Consider the following 15549-nt stretch of genomic DNA (forward strand, 5'->3'; position numbering starts at 1 on the left):
GGAGCCCGCTCGCGTAGCCGCTCTCCCGCCCCGGCTGAGAGTTGGCCAGGGGAGGGGTCACTGCACATCTGCGAGGTGGGCAGCGGCTGTGGGGACAGAGTGTTCCAGAGCAGGAGGCAGAGAGGGCCGGGGTGGGGTGGGGAGTGGGAGAAAGAGCAGTCTGCATCTGGAACCCGCCCAGATCTGGGGGGCAGGCTTTTGGCCAGGACCCCAAAGCCGGAGTGCTAGGAGCCTAGCGCCCACCTTGTCTCTCTCTGGCAGGGGAACACCGTGGAGCTCCCCGAGGAGGAAAACACCCCGGAGAAGAGGGTGGACCGCATCTTCGCCATGATGGACAAGGTGAGCCCCGGTGAGGCTGGTACTTGACCAGGGAGGTAAGGCGTGGGGGCCAGGCCCTGGGCCCCAGTGGGTGGGCCGCGCAGACCCTGCGAGATGCATAGATGTTCAGTGCAGGTCAGCAGCCATCCCTATCAAATATCCAGAGCTTTAAGTAAGTTTAGCCAACACTTCTTTCCCCAGCTAAATTCTTTTTTTTTTTTTTTAAGATTTTATTTATTCATTTGAGACACAGAGATACAGAGAGAGAGAGAGCAGGGGCGCCTGGGTGGCTCAGTCGTTAAGCGTCTGCCTTTGGCTCAGGTCATGGTCCCAGGGTCCTGGGATCGAGCCCCGCATCAGACTCCCTGCTCGGCGGGAAGCCTGCTTCTCCCTCTCCCACTCCCCCTGCTTGTGTTCCCTCTCTCACTGTGTCTCTCTGTCAAATAAATAAATAAAATCTTTAAAAAAAAAAAACAGCATGAGCAGGGGGAGAGGCAGAGGGAGAGGGAGAAGCAGGCTCCCTGCCGAGCCAGGAGCCCAATGTGGGGCTCGATCCCCGGACCCTGGGATCATGACCTGAGCTGAAGGCAGACGCTTAACCATCTGAGCCACCCAGGCGCCCCTCCCCAGCTAAATTCTTAACCGTTTTTACTTCTTGACCTGGATCCCTTTGACGTACTGGAGAAGTCTCTGGGCTTCTCGGAATAACGGTTTTCAGTGCATCAAATCAAATCCATAGGATCAAAAAGGAAGCTAATGATTTTGGAATACAGACATCAAAATATTTTTTAAAAAGAATTCGTGATAGAGCGTTCTGTGAGCTTCTTTATGAATGCATTAAATAAAGAGGTGTAGTGGTGGGTGTCACCACCCCCCAGTTTCAAAGCGGTGACAAGCGTACGTGATGCCCACACGTCATTGCCTATGACCCCCACGGTTGACACAGGTCCCAGGTGCGGCTGGTTCTCTTGGGCATTGTCACCTACCATCATTGTAGATGGAAAAGCTAAATTTCAGTTAGAAGTTAGCAAATAGAAAGACCTCGTTTTTTTCCCATCTAAGTTTACAGACCTGCTGCATTCTAGCCACAGATCCCAGGTTAAGAAATCCTTGTTTATATCAAAATTTTTTTTTAAAGTGAAATAAGTTTGTATTTATTGGAAATTTGATATGGTGATGGTAGGGCAGCCCAGTATCACTTGCCTTAAATCAAAGAACACAAATTACAGTGACAGTGGCCTTATTTTTTTTTTTTTAAAGATTTTATTTATTTGACAGAGAACGAGTGAGAGCACAAGCAGGGGGAGCGGGAGAGGGAGAAGCAGGCTCCCCGCTGAGCAGGACCCTGGGATCATGACCTGAGCCAAAGGCAGACACTTAACTGGCTGAGCCACCCAGGCGCTCCTGACAGTGGGCTTATTAGTATGTCCTGGCTGGATCCAGGTGCTTGCCCTGAAAGCTTAGAGCCTGAGATCAGCACATGTCAGAGAGGCAGGGAAGACCTCTAGGTTCAGACTGCGCTGGTCTCTTGGCGTTGATCGAAAGATGCATCCACAGCGTGTGGAGCGAGGGATACTGACTTTGTCACGGGGCGGTTCGATGCTGTTTAATGCCAAGGCCACACGCTCCTTAAATCTCCCCAGCTCGTACGTCCCTTATTTAGGGAAACAGAGCCCACCACCCACCCAGACTGTGTGTAAATTCTACCTTCCCCAGTGACTAGCCATGGGGCCCTAGGGAGGTGACCAAGCCTCAGTTTCCTTACCAGCAAAATGGGGATAAGAGCAGTGCCTCTTCTTAGGGCGGCCGTGAGGAGCCCCTGAGAGCAAGTGTGAGACGCGTAGCATCTTCAGGGCCCGCAGTGAGCCATCTCTCTGGGCCTTTTTTTTTTTTTTTTTGGCTCTCACGGGTTTCCCTGAGAGATGCTCCAGAGGCAGGGATTCTGGCCCAAATCACCACTACCCCGAGAGACCCCACTCAAGCCCTTTTTCTTGAGCTCCACTGGGTCTCCTGGCGTCTGGTGTAGGCTGCTCCGGGAGTGGTTTAAATGCCCTTGCAAGAGTGACCCCAGGGAAATGCAGTGGGCTCTCAGCCCTTGGGGATTAACCACCATTTATGGGAATTCATTGCAGTGATAATGATAAGTATGGAGTTAGGGGTCCAGGGTCACGTACCCAAGGTTACCTTGCCAGGAAGTGCCCGGGTCTCTCTTGATGCCTGACTCCTCCTACGTAGCGAGGTGCGCTGCCTTCTTCCTGACCTAAATTTGGAAGCTTTCTCCGGGCCAGTCCTGGGATGGGCTTGGGGAGCAGGTGTCCAGGGTCCAGGCCAGAGGCCCCTATCCTAGGAGGCTTGTTGTCCCCCCGCCTTCAGCCGCCTCTCTCTGCTTGCAGAATGCCGACGGGAAGCTCACCCTGCAGGAGTTCCAGGAAGGATCGAAGGCAGACCCCTCCATCGTGCAGGCACTGTCCCTCTATGACGGGCTGGTATAGTCCAGGGCCCAGAGCCGGGGTGAGTGGAGGGGAACCTGGGGCTTGGGGGGGGGGAAAGCCAGTCACAGGGCACCTAGGATTCGCTGGGTCTCCTGGCAGTCCTTGGGGTCTGCCCAGCTGGAGCCGAGCTGGTAGGAGGGCCTGGAGGTAGGCTTCAAATCAGCTACAGCCTTTCTCCTTTTGTCATTTTTTTTTTTTTTTTTTAAAGATTTTATTTATTTATTTGAGAGAGAGAATGAGATAGAGCATGAGAGGGGGGAGGGTCAGAGGGAGAAGCAGACTCCCTGCTGAGCAGGGAGCCCGATGCGGGACTCGATCCCGGGACTCCAGGATCATGACCTGAGCCGAAGGCAGTCGCTTAACCAACTGAGCCACCCAGGCGCCCTCTCCTTTTGTCATTTTTATATGCCCAGATTCGGCCCGAGAGTTTGCTTAAATAGAAGTTTCCCTGGATTGGAAACGCTTTGAAAAGCACAGTTGTCGGGGGACGGGGAGAGCAAGGGCTGTGCACGCCCTCCGGGTGTGGCCCGTGGAAGCCCTGAGTGAGCCCTCTGGCTCCCTTGTTCAGAAGCTCAGATACGGTTTCTCGTTTCCTCCAGTCGGGTTTGCTGGAAGTGCTGAGCCATAGAGCCAGGAGAGGCCTCTGTGGCCAGGAGAGGACTGCTTCCCTTTTTCTTCCTGATTCTCCCCTACCTCTTCTTTCTGCCTCCTCTCTGTTCTGTCCTCCGTGTTGTGTGCGAGGAATGGGGGTGTTGCCCCCCCCGAGGTCATTCTTGAACGTGCCTTCTGGTGGACGGATGATGCGTTCCCCTGGTGTGTATCTGAGGAAGATTGTGGGACCCAGGATATGTGTGTGTTCGGCTTCACTAGAGGCCACTCGAGTCTTCCCCTGTGGCTCCCCCCCAATTTTAGACCCCACCAGCACTGCCTCAGAGTTCCATTTGCTCTACAGCCCGGCCAACACTGGATGTTCTCTGTCTTTTACATTTTACACATTTTGGTGGGTGTGTCGTGACGGGGTATAATTTTAATTTATCTTTCTCCGGTGAGCACGGACGTCGGGTAGCTGGTCATATGTACGTCATCCTTTTGGGAAGTGCCGTCATAGTTATCTATTGCTGAATGCTAGGTTACCTCAAAACTGCCGCTGAAAAGAACAGACATCAGGAATTCGGGCACAACTTAGCTGGGGGCCTTTGGCTTGAGGTCTCTCATGAGGATGTAGTCAAGCTGTCAGCAAGGTGACCAGCCATCCCCGTTTGCCCAGGACTGTCCCAGATTTTGCACGGAAAGTCTCAAGTTCTAGGAAACTCCTCAGCCTCAGGTAACCTGGATAACCCTCAGCTGCTGGCCAGGGCCATGGTGTCATCTGAAGGTTTGGTGGGGGAGCACCCACTTCCAAGCTCGCTCATTTGGATCGGCAGCCTTGGTTCTCACTGTGGGGACTTCTGCACAGGGCTGCTGGCTTCCGTCAGGGGGAGCTTCCTAGGAGGGAGGGAGAGCAAGAACCCGAGATGCAGGCGTCCATCTTCTCATAACCTAATCTTGGAAGTGACACCTCATCACTTTTTTTTCAGGAGTGCCTTGGCTACGTTAGGCTATGTGCATTTCTATATAGATTTTAGAATGAATGTATCCATTTCTATACACACACATGCACACATTGAGATTTTGATCGGGATTGAGTTGAATCTACAGTTCATTTCGGGGGAGAATTGGCATCTTTGTTGTGTGGAGTGTTCCAATCCATGAAAATGGTATATTCATTCATTTAGGTCTTTCAGATTTTTCCTCTAGGACATTTTATTGATTTCAGCTAAAAGTTTTTCACATCTTACGATAGATTTATTCCGGGATATTCAGGTTTGTTTTTTTTAAATTGTATTTCCCGTTTATTTCTGGTTTCTAGAAATTCAGTTGGTTTTTGTTTATTGATGATATATCTAATGGTCCTGCTAATGTCACTTATCAAATCTAAGAATCTACCTTCAATTCTTTGGGACTGTCTATGCTTTATTTCTTCCTCTCCTGTCCTTCAGCCATCTGTTTCTTTGTCCTGCTTCCTTGCACTGGCTGGGCCCTCCAGTGCAGTGTCACTTAGGAGTAGCGATGGGGAGCATTTTTGTCTCACTCTTTGTCTTGGGGGACAGCTTTCAATAATTCACTATTAGTGGGAAGCCTGGGTGGCTCAACTCGTTGAGCGTCTGCTTTTGGCCAAGGTCATGATCCCAGTGTCCTGGGATCGGGTCCTGCATCAGGCTCCTTGCTTGGCAGGGAGTCTGCTTCTCCCTCTCCCTGCTTGTGTTCTTTCTCTCTCTCTGATAGATAAATAAATAAAATCTTTAAAAAAAAAGAATAATTCAGGGGCGCCTGGGTGGCTCAGTCGTTAAGCGTCTGCCTTCGGCTCAGGTCATGATCCCAGGGTCCTGGGATCGAGCCCCACATCGAGCTCCCTGCTCCACAGGGAAGCCTGCTTCTCCCTCTCCCACTCCCCCTGCTTGTGTTTCCTCTCTCACTGTGTCTCTCTCTGTCAAATAAATAAAATCTTTAAAATAATAATAATAATAATAATTCACTATTAGATTAGTTAAGTTATAATTAACTCAATAATTATCATTAGAATGTCTGGTATAGGTCTTCTGTTGATAGGTTTTATCAGATTTAGAAATTTCCTTTTCTAGTTCACCAGGAGTTGTTTTTTATTTATGTTTATTTATTTTAAGTAATTGCTACACCCAACGTGGGGCTCATACTCACAACCCCGAGATCAAGAGTCCCAAGCTGTTCCAACTGAGCCATCCAGGGGCCCCTCCTAGGAGTTTTTTTTTTTTTTTTTAAGATTTATTTATTTATTTGACAGAGAGAGACAGCGAGAGAGGGAACACAAGCAGGGTGAGTGGGAGAGGGAGAAGCAGACCTCCCGCCCGCAGAGAGCCCAATGCGGGGCCCGCCCCATCCCAGGACCCTGGGATCATGACCTGAGCCGAAGGCAGACGCTTAACGACTGAGGCACCCAGGTGCCCCCAGGAGTTGTTTTTTTAGAAAATCACGAAGAGTGTTGAGTTTTATAAAAAAAATTTTCTGCGTCTACCAGGATGCTTATATGACTTTTCTCCCTTTTGGGTGTTAACCTGATGAATAATGCTGATTGGTTTTTGAATGCTAAGCCTCCCTTGCACTCTTAGAATAAACTCTACTTCCACCATTGTGTGTTAGTATTTTTATGTATCATCAGATTTGATTTGCTGATACTTTATTTTGGGGGCTTATGCTATTCTTAAGTTTCTATGAGGCTGCTGCTGTTGATGATTTTACACAAGAAATCCTTTTCCATTGAAGAGACCTTAGACAGTATGTTGAAACAGAACACAAGAAGTTTATTTTTAAAAACCTTCATGTATAACCCAGATATAACCACTGTGAGCATTTTGGGTCCAGGGTGATTCAAAAGGAATCGAACACTCACAAAAATAACTGGGTCACATGGGGGTATATAATCAAACCAATTTCTAAAGAAACCATCATAGTTATTTCTCTGATCTTAGAAGCACTCAGCATGTGGCTCTGGGTCCCATGGTGCGTATTATGATCCATTGTCTCATTTCCCAGAGGCTTCTTTTGTGAATTACCACCAGTGGTCTCCTGTGACATGCTGCTTTGTCTCCCGCAGGCTGTGGAAAAAGTGGTACAAACATAGCTTCTTGATATATCCGCCTCCCAGAAAAACTCACGCAGTGTCACTAATTTCTTTATGGTGTGTGATTATTTTTCAATCACCCTAATTGTTTCTGCCTTACGGTTTTCTGTGAACACACATGTGTTTGTATTTCCTCAGCAACAATGAGTTCATAACCATATGTTGTTGGCTGTTGTTTTGTTTTGTTTTGTTTTTTTATGAACAACTTATAGGAAACATTTATGTTTTGTTTTGGAGACTCAACACTAAGAAAAGAGGTTTTTTGTTTGTTTGTTTGTTTTTAGAGAAAGAGAAAGAGCACACACGAGCTGTGGGGAGGGGCAGAGGGAGAGGGAGAGAGAGAATCTCAAGCAGGCTCCATGCCCAGTGTGGAGCCCAATGCAGGGCTCGATTTCATGACCCCGAGATCAGGAGCTGCACCAAAATCAAGAGTCAGTTGCTTAACTGACTGAGCCACCCAGGCACCCCAAGAAAAGATTTTTAACGTGTTTTACCCAACTTGGCACAAAGTTCACATCATGCTGTGGCTGCCCAGGCTTTCCTTAACACCATGTATGGAGACACCCATCTGAGCCTCACCAGCAACATGGCGGCCAAGAAGATGTTACTTTATTTCCATGACGAGCTTTTCAGACAACCTTTCTATAGCTCGTCCCAAAAATTGCCCTCTTCCTGTTCTCAGGCTTGTCCTAGAACCTACTGGATAGTAATTAGATCCAACCTGTGTTCCATCATTTTTGTGATTGATTTGCCTTCTCAGATTCCTGATGTATCCTAATTGTTTGATAAGTTACTGTTACATAATCCACTGAGCCACCCAGGAACTGAGATCCTGCCTATTTTCTACATCAGTAAAAATGTGGTTCGACACCATCGTTTTTAATAGCTGCATGGTATTCTGTTGTATAGTTGGGCCATAATTTACCCAGTCCTGTGCTGTGGGACACTTAGGCTGTTGGAAATCTTGAAGTGGGTTTTTAAAAAAAACGTCGTATTCACAAGCAGTGGTGGAAGGAATGGTGTAATCCCATTACTGACCACCCTCCTTCAGAATCACCAATTCGCTGCCAATCTGGTACTGTCTGTACCCTCCATATGCACCTTCGGAGTGGGTTAATTTGAAGCAAATTCAAGACATTCTATCGTTTCATACATAAATATTTCAAAATGTATTCCTAAAAGATAACAATCCTTTACAAAATCCATAATAGTAGAAAAATCAATACTAATGCCTTAATACCCCCCACCCTGCAGCTGGTATTCCCATTTCCTATTACCTCACGGGTTTTTGTTTATTGGAATCAAAATCTGAATAAATTCCACCTATTGCAATTGGTTGATAGGTCTCTCAAGTTTATTTTAATCTGTTTCCCCTCCCCTTTTTGGCTTGCTGTTTGTTGAGAAACACGTTCTGTAGAGTCTCCTCCATCTGCGGTTTGTGGATTGCGCCCCTGTGGTAGTTCTCACATGTTCTTTGGTTCCCTGTACTTCTGGGAAATGGGCAGTTAGATCTACAGGCTTGCCCAGCACTCAGTTTGGTCCACCTCGTCGAGAACACCTCCTAAGTTGGGGCTGCCTGTGTCCACCAGGTAGCTCATAAGGTCGGGTGACAGCAGCAGCCATTGGTGATGACTGCTTCATTCATTCATTCTGTAGGTGACGTCCTAAAGCTGTCTGTCCTTCTTTGTTTGTGGCTCGGTTGCTTCTACGCAGGGAACTTTGCCCTCGTCAACTATTTCGTTACTCTAAAACCTAGTTTTTAATTGGAAAGGCAGGATAGATACTCGATTCTTCCTCCTTTTCAGTTTTCAAAATGAGTTGGATTCTAATATCCTTTTGAGGTGACCAATGGCTTTTTTTTTAAACATACCATCATGAATTTATGGATTTAAAGCATTTGGTGAGTTTCATCATGTTTGCGGTTTTCACCACGACACTGCGGATCGTAAGGGTTCACAGATTGCCACAGAAGGCAAAGCATGTGATGAGAAACTCAGCCAAGCACCCCAGGGTTGGCATGGGGACAGAAGGCTGAGAGGACACAGTCCTCTCCCTGGGTGACTCTTCCCCCCACCTGCACTGCGGCGGCCACCCAAACTCTGGTCCTGTGGGGACTTCCTACTCCTCCAGGGCCACCGCTACCTAGCTTCTGACTGACCCAGATGATGCTTTCAGGTCATCTCACACAGATCTGGGAAATGGCCTCTTTTGGATCCGACACCTACGCCCATGCAGTTGGGGGAGCAGGGACATGGGATTTAAGTGGAGCAGGTTACGGGAAGGATCTGTGGATGGCGCAGACGCCAACAGACAGGACAGTCCTCCATGCCTTTTTTCCAAAATATATCAAGGCGAAATTCACCTAACATAAAATCAATCACTTTGTTTTTAAAAAAATTTTTTTTAAATATTTATTTATTTTAAGGAGGCTCTACACCCATCATGGGGCTTGAACTCATGACCCTGAGATCAAGAGTCGCAAGCTTCTAGCGACTGAGCCAGCAGGGCGCCCCGTCCCAAAGGGGAAGGGTGGGTTCCAATGAACCATTTTCAAGTGAACAATTCAGTGGCATTTCGTACATTCGCAACGATGTGCAACCACCACCTCTGTCTAGTTTCAAAACATCTGTATCCCTCCAAAATCAAATGCCAAATCCACTACACAGTTTCTCCCCATCCCCCCTGCAACTAAGCCCCCAGCAGCCCCAGCCTGCCTTCTGCCTCTATGGTTTTGCCTATCTGGGACATTTCGTAGAAGTGAAATCTGTGGCCTTTTTTGTCTGGTTCCTTTCACTCAGCGCAATGTTTCCCAGGTCCATCCATGTCGTAGCACGTGTCAGGACTTCGTTCCTTCTTACGGCTGAGTCGTGCTCCGCTGTATGGACAGAGCACATTTTGTTCATCCACTCATCCATTGGTGGACATCTGGGTTTCCACCTTTTGACAGCTGTGAACAGTGCTGCCATGAACGTGGGTGTCCGTGGCTTCGAGTCCCGATTTTCAGTTCTTTGGGGTGCATCCCTAGGAGTGGGAATGCTGGATCCTGTGGTAACTCTGTGTTTAACTTTTTGAGGAACCACCAGACTGTTTTCCATGCAGCTGCACCATTTTACCTACGCCAGCAAGAGTTGGGGGTCCCGGGCTTGCCACACGCTCACCAACACTTGTTGTTTCCCTGTGTTCTGAGGAGAGCCACCCTAGTGGGTGTGAAGTGCTGTCTTAGTGTGGTTTTTCTTTGCGCTTCCCTGACGACTCATCCCGTTGAGCCTGTTGGCCATGCCATGCCAACTCAGTGGTTGCCCATCACGTGATGCTCTGGCTGCATCCTGTGTATCCAACCAGCTCCCCGTTAGTGGACACTGAGTTGCTCCCTCCCTTTTTATTTTGCTATTATAGATGATTTTACTGAGGCAAACCCCTTCTTTCTTTTTTTTTTTTTTTTTTTAAGATTTTATTTATTTATTTGACAGAAAGAGAGGGAGAGAGAGAGCATGAGCAGGGGGAGCGGCAGGCTGGGGCAGAGGGAGAAGGAGACTCCCCACTGAGCAGGGAGCCCGATGCGGGGTTCGATCCCAGGACCCCAGGACCATGACCTGAGCCGAAGGCAGACGCTTCACCAACTGCGCCACCCAGGCGCCCCCATCTGATTTATTTCTTAAGGATGAATACTAAGCACCAAATGGGTGGATCAGAGGGGATGCACATTGAATTTTAGGACTTCTGACAGAATGCCACCCTGCGCCTCGCTGACTCTCCCACCAGCCCTGTAGTGGTGCGTCCCTGGCAGCCAGCTCTGCACCTGTCTCACCTCCTTGTGTCTTCCAGATGCCTGGGAACCACTCACCTCCTCCCGTGCCATGAGGCCACCTCCGCCCCAACACCACCCTCCTGTGTCCACCCAGCCTTTCTCCGCATCCATACCCAGCCGGGCTGCCCTGGAACCACGAGGCCCGGCTCTCCTCCCCCCAGCCCTGCACCCACCACCGCCTGAAGCCACCGGCTCCAATTGCCAACCACCTCTGCTTGTCCAGAAACCAACACGAAACGGAAAAGGCTCTAGCCCTCTGCAAAACCAAGGACTCGGCTGCTTCGCAGGCAGCCTCTGGGTCCCTCCTGCTCTCCTGCGCGTGTGCTTTTGTTTTTTTATTTCAAACAAACATTGAAAAAGAAAAAAACAAAACAAAACCACCTTCTGTCCTAGAAGGTAGACTGACAGATGGGGAGAAAGCTACTGCTGACCTCAGAGAACACTGCCTCCCGCCTCGGCCGTCCTTCGGCAGCTGGAGAGGCCACGGAAGTCACGGCCTCGGCCACGGTGCGCTCGGGGTGTCGGGGGGGCCCACCTGATTAACGTTATTTGTCGTCCCATCCTCGAGCAGCGAAACCACCTGTGTGGCTAGGATGATTCATGATGATGATGATGATGATGATTTTTTTGTGATAACAGTATTGTGCTTTTTGTGGGGAAAGTGAGTTTTTTTTATACATATATAATTGATATCTTTTATTTATTGGTTGTTAACTGTTGCTGCTGCCTCGTGTGTCCAAAGCTCCCAGGGATGCGGGGCCTACCGTTTACATGTGCACGCCCTCGCCCACCTGCCCACCTGCGCTTGGGAGGATGGTGGCCTGCAGCGGCCAAGAAGCCAAAAAACTTTTTCTCTCTCTCTCTCTCTCTTTTTTTTTTTTTCCAGATACTGTGCTCGATGTTTGGAGAGGGCGAAGAGTGGGTTTCTTAAATGGCTAATGCACTGTTTTCCCCCCACCCCCAGCCCAAATGCCTCCTCTTGAACCCCTTTTCTCTGCTTCCTGTCCACACTCCCCATCCTGTGTCTTCCTCTGGGTCCACAGCATCTTTTCTGAGGACAAACAGGGGATATCTTTTGGTTTCTCAACTCTTCCTTTGGTGTTTGCAGCAGCATGGAGCCTGGGAGCCAACAAGGGAGGACTGGGTACATTAGGAAAGGGGAGGAGGGCACTCTTTGCAAGCAGGTGAGCAGAGGAAGGGCTCCTTCTCCCTCCGTGGTAGATTTTGAAAACTGTCGCTCAGTTCTCTCCCACTTGCTTTTCTGCCTGCCGGTCTGCCTTGTCCAGTAGACCACAGAGCATCCTCCTTCCCTTCCCTCTCTCAGCTCAGATGCTGGGAGGGCGGGCAGGAGGGAAGGGGCCCAGGCAATCCCATTCGGTAGTGGCTGCTCCTGGGGGCTATGGCCCACATGCGCTCATAGGAAGCTTCTAACCCCGCCTGCCACCGAGACAGGATGGCCCTGGAACTGCCACCAGGAAAGTCAGGTGACCTTGGACCAGAGGCCAGGAACCTGCAGCTGGCTCTGCTCTGTGATTGTGGGCAGGCCCCAGGCCTCTCTGGGCCCCAGCTACCCCATCTGCAGAACCAGGAAGCTTGGGCTTCTTGAACCGGAAGGTCCTCTTCCATGCTGACACTGTACAATCGTAAGGCTGGGTCTTTTACAGTTTATGATTCTGCGGTCTGTGGCTGAGTTTGCCAGACCCCAACAGACACGAGATCTGTTTGAGTCACTATTTTATCTCTTGGCACAAGTCTTTGGGGACATGGCAGCTGCTGGTTGTGTTGTGTGGGGTCAGATGACCTACCTGGTTCTCTCTGCAGTTCTTCCTGGTCCCTGCTGGACTCTTTTTGGCCCAGAACTAGTCCTCATCAAAGGAAGGCTTCTGGTATGGGAAGCAGCCTCCCAGACTACCTAGGGCCCGGCCTGACTCTAGAATTCCTGCTTCTTTGCAAAGTCAGCAGCCTGTCCTCTCCCTGCTTACTCCAGCCCCAGGAGAGGAAAAGCTGGCCCTTGGTTCTCACTTTGAATTGTCCTTGGTCTTCACTTTGCACTTTCCTAGGAGGCCAGAGCGACTGCTAATTAACCCAGAGCACGGCTCTGCCAGCGTGGGGCTTGCATGTCTGTTCCCGCTGGCTGGACCGCTTAGCCAGTCCCTGACTCCCTTCTTGCTCAGCAGAGCCCGTGGCTGTCCCCCACCTCTACTGTGAGCCCCCAGATTCCGCAGGTACTGGGAGCGCTTTGATCTTCACAGGTGACTTTGCAGGTTGGGCCCCTCAAGGCCCCTGCAGTCACCTTCCTGCTCAGGCCACTGGCTCAGGAGCCCCAGGACTCCCCCACCCAATCCTGGCTCTGACCTAGGACCCTCTGGCAGGAGATTGACTTGGTGGCTTGGGGCTGGAGGAGGGGAGAGGGGGGCCCTTCCCCATGTCACATTACTTCTCTGGCTTCTGCCTGAGCCTCGATTTGCGTCTCTGGCCCAGTGGGGAGGAGCTGTCGAGCAGCCCGTGCTAGAGGCATCATCTCGGTAAGGGACTTGCGGCTCAGAATCATCCAGGCTTATGCGTGTGGATTCCCCCCGCCCTCCTCCCTCCCCAGCTCAGGCATCAATTCCCAGGCGTCTATGAGCATCTGCCCATGAGGCCTTCCTTCTACCTTCTTGCCCTCTGACCTTTTGGTTTGGAGCCACGGGTGTGGCTTTTGGCCTTAGCAGGCGTCCTGTGGCCCCATGGCTCAGGCGCACCTTGGGTCCATGCCCGGGGACAGCCCAGAGCTGCCGGAAGGGCCAGCCCTCTTCCTGGCGGGGTGCTGGACTTTGGCCGTTTGTGCCCGAGGTTGCCGGGCAGGGACAGTTCTGTCTCCTCCTCTCACCAGGCCTCTAGATCTGGAATCCTGAGCAGCTGTGGGCCTCTGTCCCCAGCAGCGATTTCCACCCGAGGCCCAGGCTGGTCACATGCTGCTCTCTGGGGGTTCCAGACCCACCGGACGCCAGGCTCTCCGTCCCTCTGCCGACCCTTCTCTCCTCGTCGCCTGGCCCAGGAGCAGCGGCCCTGGCCTCTTCCTCACGGCGTCCGCTCCCCACTCTGTGTTGATGGCACTGGGGAGAATGCCAGAGTTCCCGACATTTGACCAGGCAACGTTTTGAGTAACGTCGAGGCAAACGTGCGTGTCCTCCTTTCCCCAGAAATGCTTTTCAGTTTGACAGCCAACTTCCCAGACGACAGGCACACCTGGGCTTTCGGGAACCTGTCTTTTCTCTGAGGGGAGGAAGGTTGGGGGGGCCTTGGCCCCCCGGGAGAGGCAGCCTCTGTCTGGAGCTAAGCCCCACTGCGCGCCCTGCGCAAAGCTACCCGGTTCTCGGCGCAGCCTCGCCTCCGCGTCTGGCGATCCAAGGGGACGCCGGCGCGCCCCCTGGTGGCGGGGAGCTGCAAAGGCATGTGGGGGCCCCCCCACAGGCCAAACAGGAGCTTGGAGGGGGCAGCGGGAGGCGGGGAGCGGAGGAGGGGGCTCCGATCTCACCCGGGCTCTGGGCCCCAGCCCCGCATTTTTGGCAGCGTGTCTCCCAGATGCCCCTCTTCTAGGTCTCCCCCCTCCCCTCCCCCCGGGATAGCAAGTTAATTAAGTTAATTAGCATAAGGGCACAGTGATGGGAAGCCTTGCCCTCTACCCATTTTTTTAATATCTGCGGAATAAACCCAATGGTTGATTTTTGACTGAATAAAAGGCTTTTGTTGAATAAACAGCTGGTCCCATCTTCTGTCTTGGCATCTAGGCTCAGGCTCTGTCGACTGCCCGGAACTGGGACAAACACAGAATCCCCCTCTCCCCCGCCCCTGCCCCTCGCCCCTCAGCCTGCACACTTCCGTTTTCCCTACGTCTTTGCAGGGGCCCGGGGCTCCACGGAGGGCCACACGCTCCCAGTCCGACTCCGTGACCGGCTTTCTCTGAGACTGGGGGCGGGTCGCTCCTGCTCAGTTCCTCTGTCCCTCAGATGGGAGCAGGTGTCTGCTCCGCCCCTCACAGGGCCAAGTGAGGAGCGGAGAGCGGGCATGAGCGTAGGGGTCAGAGCACCTTGCAGAGGTGGGAGGCCAGTGGGGCGGTCTCAGTTGTCGGGATGCCCTGACCCTCTGTCTGCCACTTGGTAAAGGAATTTGGGCAACTCTGAACCAAAAAAAAAAAAAAAAAGGGAAAGTGCAATGTTTCTTGGCTATGGTTGTTTTCTTTCTGTTTGCCTTTCCAACCCGCCCCCCCCAGCCTCTTTTTGGGGTGCTGTCCTGTCTGAATCCGCTGGTTTGTGTCTCTGGGGAAGAAGCAGGCCCTTGCCCTGTGGTGCCGGTGGGGGAGGGGGAGGCCCCAGGGTGGACAAGGGCCACCTAGTGCGCCCAGGCCTCCTCTCGTGCTCCTGATGTATGTCTTCCATGTCATGCCAATTAAACACGCTTCTGACTTGTCCTCGCCTCCCTTGTGTGGACCTGTTGCTTTGTCTGTTTCTGTTCTTTTTCATTTCATTTTTAGGCTTCTTTCTCCTCCTGTGACACCATTTCTCTTGCTTTGGGTGTTGTCTGCCCAGGGTCCCCAAGACAGACTGTGCAAAATGAGAGCCTTGGGCATAATGATTAAATCAGAACATTTCAGGGAGTGTGGTGGGAAGCCGAGAGTTCGCCAGGGCGAGCCCCCCACCCCCTGTCGCACTCCCAGCCAGCATGTCTGTTCCTGCCTCTGTCATCTCCTGGGGGGTCTCTAAGGGGTTTCTCTAAAGGTTTTAAATGGTGTGAAAACAAGACTAGGAGCCTGGACTAGTTCTTCTCAAAGGGGGGATGTGTGTCAGGACCACCTGGAGGGCCAGCCTTGCTCCCAGAGTTGCTGATTCGCTAGCTCTGGGCTGGGCCTCCGGATTGGCTTTTCTAACAAGTTTGCAGGCCATGCTGATGCTCCTGGGCCGGGGACCGCATGTGGAGAACCCCGGTGAGCTGTTCCCACTGCAGGTGTCCAGTTGGGTCCTAGAGAGGCGTCCTGCCTCCATTTGCCCAGGGTTTCAGGCTAATCATCCGCCCAGGGGAGCTCTCAGGCACCCTGTGATGTGGCAGTTGGTGGGGCTGCCCTCTGCCGTGGTCCCCTCGGCCTGTAACCTGGGCTCTTGGGGGCCTCCCCTTCCCCTCCGGTCAAGTAACCAGGTGTTTCCTCGACACACCTGGGCCCTCAACGTGCTGGGTGTTTGGGACAAGGAGGAATGAGA

The 15549-nt window shown here is 51.6% G+C and overlaps 1 protein-coding gene across 2 annotated transcripts in view; it reads left to right on the forward strand.

Moving 5' to 3' along the window:
* Positions 1-14053, forward strand: part of NCS1 (neuronal calcium sensor 1) — a 52260-nt gene extending 38207 nt beyond the window's left edge. For both annotated transcript variants that reach the window (XM_078061895.1, XM_078061894.1), the window contains exons 6-8: positions 262-339; positions 2712-2829; positions 10333-14053. In XM_078061895.1, the coding sequence (XP_077918021.1) occupies positions 262-339; positions 2712-2810 (177 nt within the window). In that variant the 3' untranslated portion in view covers positions 2811-2829; positions 10333-14053. The remainder of the gene's footprint in view (positions 1-261; positions 340-2711; positions 2830-10332) is intronic.
* Positions 14054-15549: the final 1496 nt, after the last annotated feature.

Source organism: Halichoerus grypus, chromosome 14, assembly GCF_964656455.1.
Source record: "Halichoerus grypus chromosome 14, mHalGry1.hap1.1, whole genome shotgun sequence".
Classification (NCBI taxonomy): domain Eukaryota; kingdom Metazoa; phylum Chordata; class Mammalia; order Carnivora; family Phocidae; genus Halichoerus; species Halichoerus grypus.